The sequence below is a fragment of the Papaver somniferum genome, chromosome 1 (assembly GCF_003573695.1).
Source record: "Papaver somniferum cultivar HN1 chromosome 1, ASM357369v1, whole genome shotgun sequence".
In the NCBI taxonomy this organism is placed as follows: Eukaryota; Viridiplantae; Streptophyta; class Magnoliopsida; order Ranunculales; family Papaveraceae; genus Papaver; species Papaver somniferum.
Genome location: NC_039358.1, coordinates 32,558,074 through 32,571,738, shown reverse-complemented (window position 1 = coordinate 32,571,738; position 13,665 = coordinate 32,558,074). Strand labels below are relative to the sequence as shown.

At 35.4% G+C, this 13,665-nt stretch overlaps 1 protein-coding gene across 1 annotated transcript; it reads left to right on the top strand.

The window, feature by feature from the left end:
- The first annotated feature begins 9,184 nt into the window (after positions 1 to 9,184).
- On the top strand, positions 9,185 to 11,646 carry LOC113282541. The gene is made up of 10 exons (XM_026531571.1): positions 9,185 to 9,478; positions 9,567 to 9,662; positions 9,784 to 9,858; positions 10,156 to 10,224; positions 10,345 to 10,421; positions 10,540 to 10,628; positions 10,719 to 10,848; positions 10,925 to 11,015; positions 11,096 to 11,161; positions 11,307 to 11,646. Exons 1-10 carry the CDS (start codon positions 9,317 to 9,319, stop codon positions 11,424 to 11,426), a joined length of 975 nt encoding a protein of 324 aa, XP_026387356.1. The 5' UTR covers positions 9,185 to 9,316; the 3' UTR covers positions 11,427 to 11,646.
- Positions 11,647 to 13,665: the final 2,019 nt, after the last annotated feature.

Here is a 13,665-nt window from a genome sequence, read left to right as displayed (position 1 = left end):
AATTCACACGACCCCTCTCGAAATTTCATGCTGCGAGTGTAACAAGACTGTTTTCTAGTTTGCATCGACACCCTTACATTTGTATAGTAGTTACTTTGATCCTAGAGGGCAGTAGAAAGTAGATACACTACTACTCTACTAGTAACTAGGTTTACAAATTATATGGCGGTAATAGTTAAAACCATGGTGAAACCGAGATAAACCGGTAAAATGTAGTTGCCCTGATTCTTCTCCACTCAAGTACATCTTTTGCACCACACCCCATGAACCAACTTTCCGATGGATTTTTGCATCCCTATGCTTAGGTAGGCTATTATTTTGGAAAACCGTGGTGTCATGCGGGTTGTGGGCGTGGCCGCATATATTAAGCCGTGGGTCAAGAGGGGACTTTAGAAACATAAAAAGACGGATTTTAGTGCATCAATTGCGAGCGTTTATTTATCTCATACGACTCACCACCTATATTTTTATGTGGCTATAGGGTTGTGTTCGTGTGCAGTCCCCTGCAGTAAGCCGACTAGTATGGGGGAGTCATTCCCGAATTACCTCTCCGATTTCGATTCTTAAAGTGTTTAATAGCAAAAGGTGGCCGTTTTGATGTATGCGCCAGATAAGTTTAGTCAAGACGAAAGCGAAAAGTGACCAAGAATTAGAGATTTTTTTTTTTTTTTTGTTCATTTCGATATAATTAGCGGTCGTTATCGTAATTAACAAGACAGATTATTATTAGTACAATTTCAATTCAAGTACTAATTTTTATCCTGGGATGAAGATATGAGTCCTCTATTTGGGACTGGAGTCAGTTCACATATACTTTTTCAATCTTTGATGAATTATTTAAACTTGATCACAGTACTAATCAGTTATTTAAGTGGCTAAGTGTCTTACATTTGTCTTAATCCATTTTCTTGATTTACCAAATAAGTTCTTATCCAGTCTAATCATTAAATTTTTAGTTTAATAGTTTTACTTATGTTCATATTACTGCATATAGTACTTGTTTAGATTATCCCGAATTGGTTCTATAATTGCATAATTTACGATACAAAAGCATAAGCGCATAGTACAAACTTATTATCCAATTGGTAAAAAAAAAAATTAGAGTAGCGTTGTAGTTGAAATTTAGAAAGCAAAAAAGGCAGCGGGATACGAATATTTGACAAACATACTTCACGGGGGATTAAAATGATAAAATCAACTAAACGGCGTGATCGAAATCGAGAATTTCTAAATATTCACGTGAGACTGCACGAATTTATTCCAAGTTATTCATCTTTGTGAACTTATATTATGCCATAAGTTACTGTTAAAATTTTATTTGGAACAAAATTTGATTAAAGCTTAATCAGCTTTCTTGCGTTAGTGGTGATTTAGTGATATCTTATAGCCACTAGGTAGTTGTTAAGTTTATGGTTGAATATTTCTTGGTCTTGCTCACACTTGCGGTAGCGTATAATTGTAGCGTGAATAGTAGTTGGTTTTATAGTCAAACCCAGAATGGAAGGAATTCCTTTCTCCTAGGAGAATGTTATAAATTCAAATCCCTAGTTGTTATGTGAGGAAAATTGGGATCATCCCGAGATTTTCATATTATACTTTGGCTTAACCTTAAACTAATACTAGTAAACTAGAAGAACTAAGTGAAGTGTTCACACCTAATCACATTACTAGTTGCCTTTTGATGGTAATCATGGGATCCGAAGACGGCGCCGCTACTATTATAGATATCTGTCATCCATCCATCTCAAGCAACATACTGTACACTCCCTTCGTTTTAAAATAATATACTGGTTTTATATGTAACTTGCACATGATCTCATCCATCCAACTTATGATGTGTATGATCTCATCTTATGGATGAAAAGATAACATTATGCACTTAAATTACCAATCATCTTCGAGGAAGGATTCCCTCACACTCTTATTTTCATACTATTTCGCATGTTGAGAGATATTTCTCTTAATTAAAATTAAATAGTAACGTATTTGAAGCCAATATTTTGGAAATATGTTCGTCTTATAAAGATCCACATACCCACAAAATGTGAGCTGATTCCGGAATGTATAGCTCCACCATTTATTACTTTGAAAATTGACCGTCGAAAGTCGACTATTTCTCAACCGTTAAAATGAAGATTGGTGGATAGTGAAGTTTGGTATTTCGGAATGAGTTCATTTTTTTTTGGGTGTGTAGAATTTTGTAAGACGAGCATATTCCCAAAATATTAGTTTTAAATACGTTACCGTTTGATTTTGGTTAAGAAAATGTCTTTCAACGTGTGAGATAGTATGAAAATAAGAGTGTGAGGGATCCTCTCTCATCATCTTCTTCCTTCTTTTTTATTGAAAGGGAGGATATAAACTAAACCAAATAGTACATCACGTTTGGGATCTTTTACTTATTGAAAACATTACAAATGATAATGAAGTGTTGAACTTGAATTTGTTGGACAATTGGATACCAGCGGATAAAACGTCAGTGAACAGAAAAGAGTGTTGTAACATTGATTTCAAGGATTTGCGATTATTTTCAGTAAATATTTCGACCCTTCCCAGTTAATTGGCGAATACAATTGGTCAATGAAATAATGTTTCAGGATACAATGAAGCCCTAACAACGTTGTTGGATTCAAGAGTTGTACTCCATTGAACCAACCAAGAAGATGCAGTAATTAGATTATGATGATGCTTAGAGTGAAAATAAATGAGAGATTTTGATCTATTAAAATGGGAGAAAGCCTTCGTAATTTATAGAGGGTTTCATGTCTATTGGAGATGTCTCTTCATCTCCAACAGACGCCTTCAAAAGACATCCATTAATGGTGTCTCATGAAAAAGACATCTTACGAGAAGAAACGCATTTGTAGAATTGTTGAATTAATTGAAATATATATGACGGTTTGACCATCTTGAGAAAGGGGTTTAGATTTTCAACCTTGCAGCGAGTGGTATCTTTAAAGGAAAGGTTGTTCTTTGAAATTTTTGTCAAAAAAGAGCAGAATGCCCGAATATCGATCATTTTTCTTCATCTAGGAGATTTTTAAGATCAACTCAATAATTTTGACATGTTTATGGTGAATCCGGGGGTTAAATAGATCCCGTATTTTGGAGGTTGACCATTTGATCCATGAATTCACCGAATTTCATAAGGATCTCCAGAATATTTTTAGCTTCTCTTAACTAAGTCCACTTTTTTCAAGAGAAAGCAGTTATTCGCAAAGAATAGGTGAGAAATAGTGGGAGCCTACTTGTTAATTTTCAGGCCCATATTTTGTATTTTTTTCAGCTATCACTTTAGAGTAGAGTCTTGAAAGGAATTATATGCAGATTAACAATAGATAAGGCGAAAAAGGGTCCCCCTATTTAATACCTCTATAAAATTAGCAAGACACAGAAAGAGGTTGTCAAAATGCATTCCATAATAAGCTAGGTTCACACTGAACGTATTGAAACCAAAGAAAAAAAAGTTTTTTTTTAATGAACGACCACTCTACACGATCAAAAACTTTAGAAAGATCTAATTTGAGTGCTAAGAATCCTATTTTAGATTTTGAAGTCTGCATAGTATGAAAGAGTTCATGAGCACTTATAATATTACTAGGGATTTGTCTAAATGCCAGGAAGGCATATTGGTTCAGAGAAATTAATTTGTGTTAGAGCATTGCTCGGTCAAACTCACAAGTGTTGTTATCTCAAGCTTGTTGTCATTTTTAGTTGATCAAAACTATATCTTGAGTTCTGGTCTACATTTAGTCAAGTCTCGGATTAGGATAAAAGTGTGCAATTGAGTACCATACATCATTGCGTTCTACAGTTTAAAGGCGAAGATCAACCGAAGCTTTTGGAGAACTTCATCAACAATAGGTAATTGAAGATTGAACCACCTATTTCTCAAGTTTTCATCTTCCTATCTATGAGAAAATATCGCATGACTAAATTAAACATTACATGCATAATAGAAAATTTGAGTCAAGTTTATCTTGTTAATCATTCTCAAAATATGCTAAGCTTAAGAACATTTGTTCATACCTGATGAATGACCAAAATTATGATTCAAGATTTAATCATTTGAAAATATCCTGGACAGTGATATGTGTCATTGATGTTATTCGGGAATGTTTCAAATCGATTATTAGAAAGATATATAACTATTGTAAATCTGGATACAAGACATTATGCATACTAGTTCACATACCGAAAGAACTGTTATAAGTCCGGAGCCGCAGTACATGTACCCAGTACACGTACCAGCATAGCTATAATTCGGCAACGACTTTTTGGTACGCATACCCGGTATCCATACCATAAAAAGTCTATTGACTCGTGAATCAGGAAGGTATGCATACCTAGTATGCAAACCGGAAACCATTTGTTGGTTTCTAAACCGAAAAGGTACGCATACCCAGTATGCAAACCGGAAAAGCTCTGTGGATTCCTGAACCCGTTTTTGTCTTAAGGGTATACATACCTGGTACACATATCATGACAAAAATACTCACGAACAGGTATACAATACACGTACTTACCCTGTCGAATATTTCAGATGCATCAGAATTATTTCTATGAGATAATCGACATTTGAACAACTCTCTAAAAACACTATCTAGACATGTTGATAACATTGTTGACTTAAGATTAAATTCTTAAAGTGTCATATGAAAATGGTTAAGCTTATCGTGTGATTGGATAATTTCGGCTAATTAACCTTTCATGAACAAGTCATTGTACACGGTTCAGTTATGGTTCATTCTAACCAGAGTGCATATTCTGTTATGTTAATCTCAAGTCAAGTTTTTCATCTAACAGTGATTATTGATTGCTTGATTCCAAAGCTACCTTAGCTTAAATATAAAACAACTTTGATCTTGAAAGTTTTTTTAAAGAGAACCTCAAAGAACTGGGATCTTTGAATCCCTGACACTATTCATGTGTGTCCTAGTTGTAAACTAGAATCGTCCTCTCCTTTAAACATTTTTAGGTTTAGCGACTAAAAAGACTTCACCTAGGGATTCGTGAAGCCAGGTCCAACTATCTTTATCTTGATAGTTCGTGTATTCTGATCTTGCTTTGATTGTTGATCTTTTATCTCCAACAAACAAGATAGATAGAAATCACAAAGTTTTTTCGTCTCAGACTTTGTGATTCCACAAGTACCTACTTGTGACGTGAATAATAATCTAGGCGGCTCTTCGGGAGTCATAAGACCGTATTTTGAGGTTTGCTAGACTTTGTTTATTGTAATCTACTTCGTACCTCACGTTGATTTTTGATCAGAACAGAAATCACATATAGGCTTATATGTGGAAGGAAGATTGGTTTAAAGCCTTCAATTGAGTTGAAGAAACTCGTAGACTGTAAAACACGTCAGCTAAGGGAATGAATTGCGCGGAGCCTTGCAGGAATCAAGAGGCGTAAGCAGCGCGACTGTAACTGAAACGTTGTGACGGAAGATTTGGTCTCAACTATATTCCAGTCCAAACTATTGATAGTAGTCTAGTGTCTGTAGCGGCTTAATACAGTTGGGTGTTCAAAGATGGAATAGGTCCCGGGGGTTTTCTGCATTTGCAGTTTCCTCGTTAACAAAATTTCTGGTGTCTGTGTTATTTCTTTTTCCACAGTATATTATTATATCTTTCTAATTGAAATATCACACGATACACATAAATCAATTCAAGTAGATAAGTCCATTGCAATTGTTGGATACAACTTGATTGATCTTGGATATTGATATTTGGAATCGTCCAAGTACTCTCACGGAATAATCAGGTTCACAGACTTGTTTATGTTTACATACTGATTATGAGAGAAAGAGATATAAGATCGTAATATAATTCCTGATTAAGTTGTAACTCTCAGAATTATATTTGAGTTTAGTCCATGTAGGTTTCCTGAGAAAAAGTTGGTGGTGTATTTTGGTACTCCCGTATTTTCAACTTGTTTAGAAGGGGGTTTAGCATGTTTGTTAAAACATTGGAGATAAGTTTGTATATGTTGTTATTCTGGATAATATGGATGTTAGAAGGGGGTTTAACTAGTTGATCCAATGTAATTAGTATCGGTCGAGACAAGTGAGATTTTGGATGGATTCTAGATCTGGGTCCATGGCCAACATTTTTTTTTTTCAATTTCGGTAAGGTGAGATCTAGCCGAGAAATTATCATACACAACCCAGATTATGCCAGGACGGGCGAGATCTCACTGAGACGAGTTACCGAGTCGAGGGGTAGTATGAAAATTCCATTATAAATGAAAATCAAAATAGCTACAGAAAAACTCGACTTTCTTTATATTGTGTGAAGTTGTGAATAATATTACAGCGGGTGAATCAAAAATATCTAAAATCTTCAATACCGCCATCAATTGCTTGATTATCAAGTGGTATAAAATTTGGAAGCAAGGACACCAAGATTTCACATAGAACATCGCCGAGATAAAGCTGTCAAGGTGTCTTGGTCCATACGGAGACGAGACCGGAATCCGAACTCCACTACATCAGGTAGGCCTGATTTATCAAAATTATTATTTGAAAAAAATGGAGATACACCTAAGACATATTTTTTAAGACTAGTTCAACTTCCGATTAGTAATTGGGTGTTATATATTTCACTAAAAAAAACTCCAAAAAAGATTACAAAACGTAGCCGGGCGCATCATAATTATATACTTTAAAATCTGAACTAAATTTGAATGATTTTTAATTCCATCGTTCTTTTACTTCTTTTTACGGGGACTTGGAGCAGACTATTTTTCTAGGGAAGGCTAACTTCTAAATTTATCTTTTGAGAAAAAAAAGGAATTCTTTTAATTTAAAACTAATTTACATGACGTATGCAAAAATTAAGAGGGCCCGTCGCAGTTATGGGGTATATTTTATGAAAATTCGATGAATACCCTTAACTTATTGGGTGTATCAGTGTATGCCGTGAATAAAATTTTAAGCTAACAAACCCATCCGATACAAAAGTCCATTGAACTAGAGTGGCACCTGCGTCCAATCCATGAATGTGCAAATCGGAATTCAACCGCAAAATATTAAATGAGCCAAGTCCGGTTGGTGAAATCAGAGAGACAATTCCACAACCCTAGGATGATACCCATTCGTGGAAATCTGAGTAATTCCCAAATTCCTATTTCATGTCGAAGTGCACTTCCTGCTGCAACCTGTGAAGCAGCGACACGCTGGTATTGGTATCGTGTCCACGTCAGACGTGTGTCGAACACAGGACGCGCGTGAGACACCGACACGACAGACGTGTAAAAATATATACTCTATTTTATTAGTTGGGTAATGTAGCGTGTCACGGAAATTAGTATAATAGTTAAATTTTTTTCATGTGTGCTAACTTAACGACATAAAATTGAGTTTTTTTCATGTATTTGCGTGATTAATGTATTTGATATATCACAACACTATGATTTTAGTATATAAAAGTAAACGTGTTTGTGTCCTGATGATTTTGAATTTTACCGATCCTTGTGTTCGTATCGTGTCCGTGCTTCCCAGGCGCAACTGGTGCACAAATGAGCAATGTTGCCAATTTATGAAAAAGTCAAAAGACATATGTTAGGCTCTGTTATGGGTATTTCATGGGCTTTTGACAGAAAAAATAGGGCCTATTTCTTTCATGGTTATCAAATCAAGAAACCTTTTTTGAGGCATACTAGATTTTTTTGAGGCATACTAGATAATGTCAAAATAGGGTCACTAAATAAAAAACAACATCACCCCTCATCCACCATTTTTGATAATGGCATAACTACCCTTATATAATTAGTGTAAATGATTATGATTAGAATTGATTAATTATGAATTTTAAGGATTGATTAAACATTAAATTATTAGTGGTGAATTAGTAGAAAAATAAAATTTATGTCAGAGAGTTGGGATTTTTGAGAGGAAGAAGAAGAAGTGAAGAAAAAAGCTTGGGTTTTGACTTTTGAGATTTTAGTGATTAGAAGTGACCAAAATGTGTGATTCAAATCAGAGGTAAACTTCTATCGAGGTTTAATTTCCTTTTATAAGTTGAATCTGCCAAAAAATTGAATTTTTAAAACCCAGATCTGCTGACCAGATGAACAGTTCGGCTGATAACTTTTGAGCCGAACCTCTGTTTTTTTTGAAATTATACATAGGTTCAGCTGATAACTTGTCAGCCGAACCTAGGTATAATTTCAAAAAAACAGAGGTTCGGCTCAAAAGTTATCAGCCGAACTTCACTCAGAAACTGAATCATCCACTAGGTTCGGCTTGAAAAATTGAGGTTCGGCTGGAAAATTGGGGTTCGGCTGGAAAATTGAGGTTCGGCTGAAAATATTGTAAAGTCGCATTAGCCGAACATAGTGTTTTCTAAATCATACACTAAGTTCGGCTCAAAATTGATACTGCAAGATCAGCCGAACTGATCTTCTGAAAACCCTAATTTCATCTTTGAAATCATATTCTACCGATCAAACAAAATAAAATCAATCACATACAAGATAGGTTTGTTACGCATACATTCAAAAATACATCTAAGAGCAATTGAGATTTGGATTCAACATCGCTCACTTCGATTCTTGTTTCCTTTGTTTGATTAATTTCTTTATTGAATTAGAGTCCTAGATGTTTAAGTTTAAAGTTTATTTTAATTTTTAATTTTAGGTTTTTGAGGATAAGAGAACTATGACAAATTGAAATTATTTAGGGATAACTACCTTTAGACACCCCTTATAAACCCACCCTAGATAATATAATGGATGAGTATGCCTAAAAAAAATGAATATGCCTCAAAATAGGTTTCCAAATCAACGCCCAAACAATATGTATGTAAAATGTAATTTTTTTTCTTCCAGTCAATCAACATATTTTGTTCAAATCAAAATATTGATTACTTAAAATTCCTAATTTCTAATAAATGTGATATCCATGTGTCCCCCAAGTCATTTTTCCGAAAAAAATAAATTAGAAAGCACATAGGAAAACTTGATTTTAAAGAACAGCCCCAACGGCAAACGGCATCGAGGATAAAAGTCTTGAAACCAAAATTTACAATAATAAAATATTGGGGACAGTTGGTGGGACTCGAACTAGTGACCTTAAGAAGACCTAGCCATGGATTCGAAAAGTAGAAATGTTGGGACTTGGGATGGTTTAACTTTCCAAGGATTATAAATTTATAATGTAGTCCGGGTGCTCATACCTTATCCGGTTCTTCAACTAGGCCATACAATTGTTATCTCAAGGAAAACTAAACTTCAAATGGCTCATGAATAGCTAGAAAAAAGAAAAAAAAAGAAAAAAAAAGAAAAAAAAAAGGAGGAAACAACACATATTGTAATGTCGATCATCTCTGTAACCTCAATCGCTCCTCTCTCAAAAAATTATCTTAATTGCGTCGAAGTACCACAACGAAGATGGAGAATAAAGGCTTCTTCTTCTACCGTTCCATCCCCATTTCCAGGTGTGGACTTGAAGACACTTGAAGCTGCCATTTCTAAGGTGAATTAGCTCTAACAATTCACGTCTTGGAGATATTTAGTTTGTCGATGTGTTGTTGTTGCTGATGTAATTCTTCCGGTTATTTCAGAAAGATAGTGATAGTGCCAAAGAGGCGCTTGATAAGCTAAGGGAAGATGGTTGGGCTAAAAACTGGAGTTCTCAACCATATGTATCACGACGTATGGTCAGTCAGTCCTCCATTATAATCTGGCAAGTGCTACATCTACAAAGTTTCAAATGTACATAAAAAAATTGTAAATTTGAATTTGCTAGTTAATCAAAATGCGTTGTACATCTCTGCACAGACTTCACTTCGTGAACTGACAACTCTTGGAATTAAAAACGCAGAGAATCTTGCAGTTCCGAGCGTAAGAAATGATGTAAGTACAAAGCATTGAATTTCGTTATGTTGGCAGTAGGACAGCTTACCATAATTCATGGTACTTACTGAACTAAAAAACTCAATAAATTGTGCCAATGTAATTAAAGATATTGTTTACATTTTGCTCAAAATGGTTCCTTGCTTAGTTTTTGCTCTCAAGAAGTCCTTATCTAAATTGTAGCATGAAACATTCTCTACGAATTCTGTCATGTCTTTGTTTCTTTTATAGAATTGTGTTGCCATGTTTTGGATTTCTATATACTCTTCATCAAATTGAATGCAATTAGTGGTGCAGGCAGCTTTCCTAGCCACAGTGGTGGGAACAACAAGTGTTCTTGCTATCATTACTGGCCAACTTCCAGGGGTACTTTCTTTCTTACCTCTATGGTGATTTATGAAATTAGTTAGTGTCTTATTACTAGATGACGCTACACCGGATGTCAATACTAGTATGCTAGCATGACCTAGACTATGGAGTTTGCAGGATTGGGGTTTCTTTGTGCCTTACTTAATTGGGAGTATTTCTTTGGTGGTTCTGGGTGTTGGAAGTGTTTCACCTGGGTAAGTACCTTAATTGGGAGTATTTGCAGGCCTATGCATTTTGTTTGTCTACTTTGCTAGAATTGTGAGATGCAAGTACTCTGGTGCATGTTAACCTTTTATGGTCTTGCAATTATAGGCTTCTCCAAGCTGGGATAGGTGCATTTTCATCATTTTTTCCAGATTACCAGGAAAGAATTGTTAGCCATGAGGCGGCTCATTTCTTAGGTAACATTTGAAATTATGTCACTAACTATCTTTCCTAGTAGTGCCGCTAAATGCACGACTGATATGGAAGTTATTTTTTTTCAATCTCAGTGGCATACTTGCTTGGACTACCTATTTTGGGGTATTCACTAGATATTGGAAAAGAGCATGTCAATCTGGTTGACGAAAGGTTGCAAAAACTTATATACAGTGGGAAGCTTGGTGCAAAGGAATTAGACAGGTATCAACCAGTATGGTTATCTTTGTGAAGAACTGCAACAGAAAACGTACTCACACGTCTCGCTCTTTTCACTTAGGTTGGCTGTGGTGTCGATGGCGGGACTGGCAGCTGAAGGCTTGAAATATGATAAAGTTGTTGGTCAATCTGCAGATCTATTCTCTCTCCAGGTAAAGATAACATTTATCGCAGAACACTGTATAAACTTATACCGCTCCCTCGCTAACACCACCACTTGTATTCTCTGCAGAGATTTATAAACAGGAGCCAGCCACCAATAGGCAAGCAACAGCAAGAGAATCTCACTAGATGGGCTGTAAGTTCCTCTGAAACTGGTGTTATATGACAATTTTTGTTTTCATGTTAACGAAACTCGTTTTCGTCTCACTTTGCTATGGATTAAAGAAAAATAAACGACATAATTCACCTGAATTATATTGGACTATGACAATTCATTGCAGGTATTGTTTGCTGCCTCCATTTTGAAAAACAACAAGGCTGCTTATGAAGCCTTAATAGCAGCAATGTCAAATAAGGCGTCCGTATTGGAATGCATTGAAGCAATTGAGAAAGCCGTGTAGGTTGTCCGTTTCAGGGGTTTCGCAAAATGCCTATACATTCCGCCATCAAACTAAGAATGATCAAACGATCATATTGTAGCAGTACTTGCATTCAGTCTTTGTTGGTACTACCAAAAGGATTTGACAAACATATTATTGTCCAGTCACATGTGATTTCTACTTGGCTAAAACCAGCAAGGCAATTTTACTAATACTCAATTTAATTTTATTTCTTGCAAAATCTAAGTCCCAAACCATCAGAACAAAAGAGACTAAATCATCAAAACCCCTCTTCGCCTCCTTCTACTAAGGTGCCGATGCAGCTGCTAAGATATCTTTCAGATCAGATATCTTTCTTCAGAATAAGTCATCTCCATCGACTCCAAAGTCTCAATCTCTTTCTTCTGAGCGTTTGCAGAAGCTTCTAACACCTTCATCTCTTTATTTAACGCATCAATCTTATTCAAAGTTAGAGAAACTTTAACTTCTTTATCATTTCTCTGCAATTCACACTCCTTTATAGTCTTTCTATTCCTCTTCTCATCTTCAGATATCCTTCTCAATATATCAAACTTCTTCCGAAGCTTACCCACACTATACCCGTTGTCTTCAATAACTATTAGTTGAGAGCAGTACATGATCATGAAATTCTACAGGATTCACTGATTCAGAAAGTTTCTTAGCAAGTCTAACAAAATCTAGATCCAACTCTACCCTGAAGCCTTTAAGAGCAGTAGAAGATTTTTCAGAAGAATTAAGACCATCAGAAGGTGATGCTAATGAAGAGATTCTCACTTTTGTAGCAGGTGGATTTTGTTGCTGTTGTTGATCAGTAGTTGATGAAGGAGATTAGCTCCTCTTCCTTTCGCATGCTAGAGATTTTGTTGCGAGAAATCATTTTTGTGGAGATTTTTTGCAAGGAACTGTTGCAAGATACTGTGGCCTTGTGGGTGTTGGTCTACATATCTGTGTTGCTGCAAGGAACTGAAGGATCAAGAGTTGACCCTTAAACATTTTTGCTGAACGTACAAAGTTTACTAATAATGTGCCAGTAAGAAACCACCACGCAATTTGATTGGACTTCGTCAATAAATAAGGATTTGACTATATACTACTGACGTGGATAATCTCTCAAGGCTTTTTTTTTGTTGATACAGAAGAAAATTTATTTACAGAGAATCAAAGAGTATAATTAGTTTATTCATAAGGATTACATCTTCAATATCACGAGGAACCATCTCATCATACTCGAATATAGTTGTAGGATCAGAATCTCGCAGCAATAATGCCTCAGCGAAATTATTAACAACACAACACAACAATGTCGCAGAACAACTTCAGAAACGAAATAATAAACGACGTCAGTTAAATCTTGAGAAAAATATGATGGTCCTACGAAAATTAGGGAGTTTGCGAGATTAACATTCGTAAGGTTGCGAGAATGTCGCAAGCCATATCCGAAAATAAAGGACAGATTAACTGTCATCCACTATGTAATTCCCTATAAATAGCCAATCAGTTGTAAAGGAAAGGAGAGATCTTTTCTGAGTGAGAAGCAAGTAAATAGGAGAGAGAAAATCTAGAGCAGTGGTTATTCTTGATTTCTTTATCTTTTCTTGTAAGATTGTTCAAAGATTCATCAATAAAATCAAGATTGTTAATCTAAAATGAGTTGAATGTTAATGAAATCTTGTGAGGGGCGTAGTGTAGGATTTCCTGCAACTACATAATGGCGCTAGAAACAGGGAGGGATTGAAGATTGAAGATTATTCTAGAAAAAATTGAAGATTAATATTGAGATTTGTGAAGATTTGGAGTAATTGGTTAAGAATTTTACATAATCTCTTGCAATTCATTAATATTGAAGAAATGGCTAGAAGAAGAAATATATCAGAACAACGAACTACTGTTAGAAGAAGCAAGAGACTCGCTGGAAGGAAAGAAGTGAAATGGGAGAATCTACTAGAATGAGAAATAATGGAGAAAATCAAATTCAACCACCAGTTCAACAAACACTAGTACAAGGAAGGAATACAAATTATGATAGGGTGAGTATACACACTTGGCAATCAAATTCAGCAGAACAAGTAGAAAAAGAGCAGCAAACCAGAAACCATAGACAGGTAGAGAGAAATCAAGAAGCAGATGAAAGAATAATTCATGGAGATGAGGAAATTGGAGTGTTAGAAACGTTGAGACGAAGAATACATGAAGAAAGAAGAGCTGAGGCAGAAGAACGTGCAAATATAACAAGGCAAAA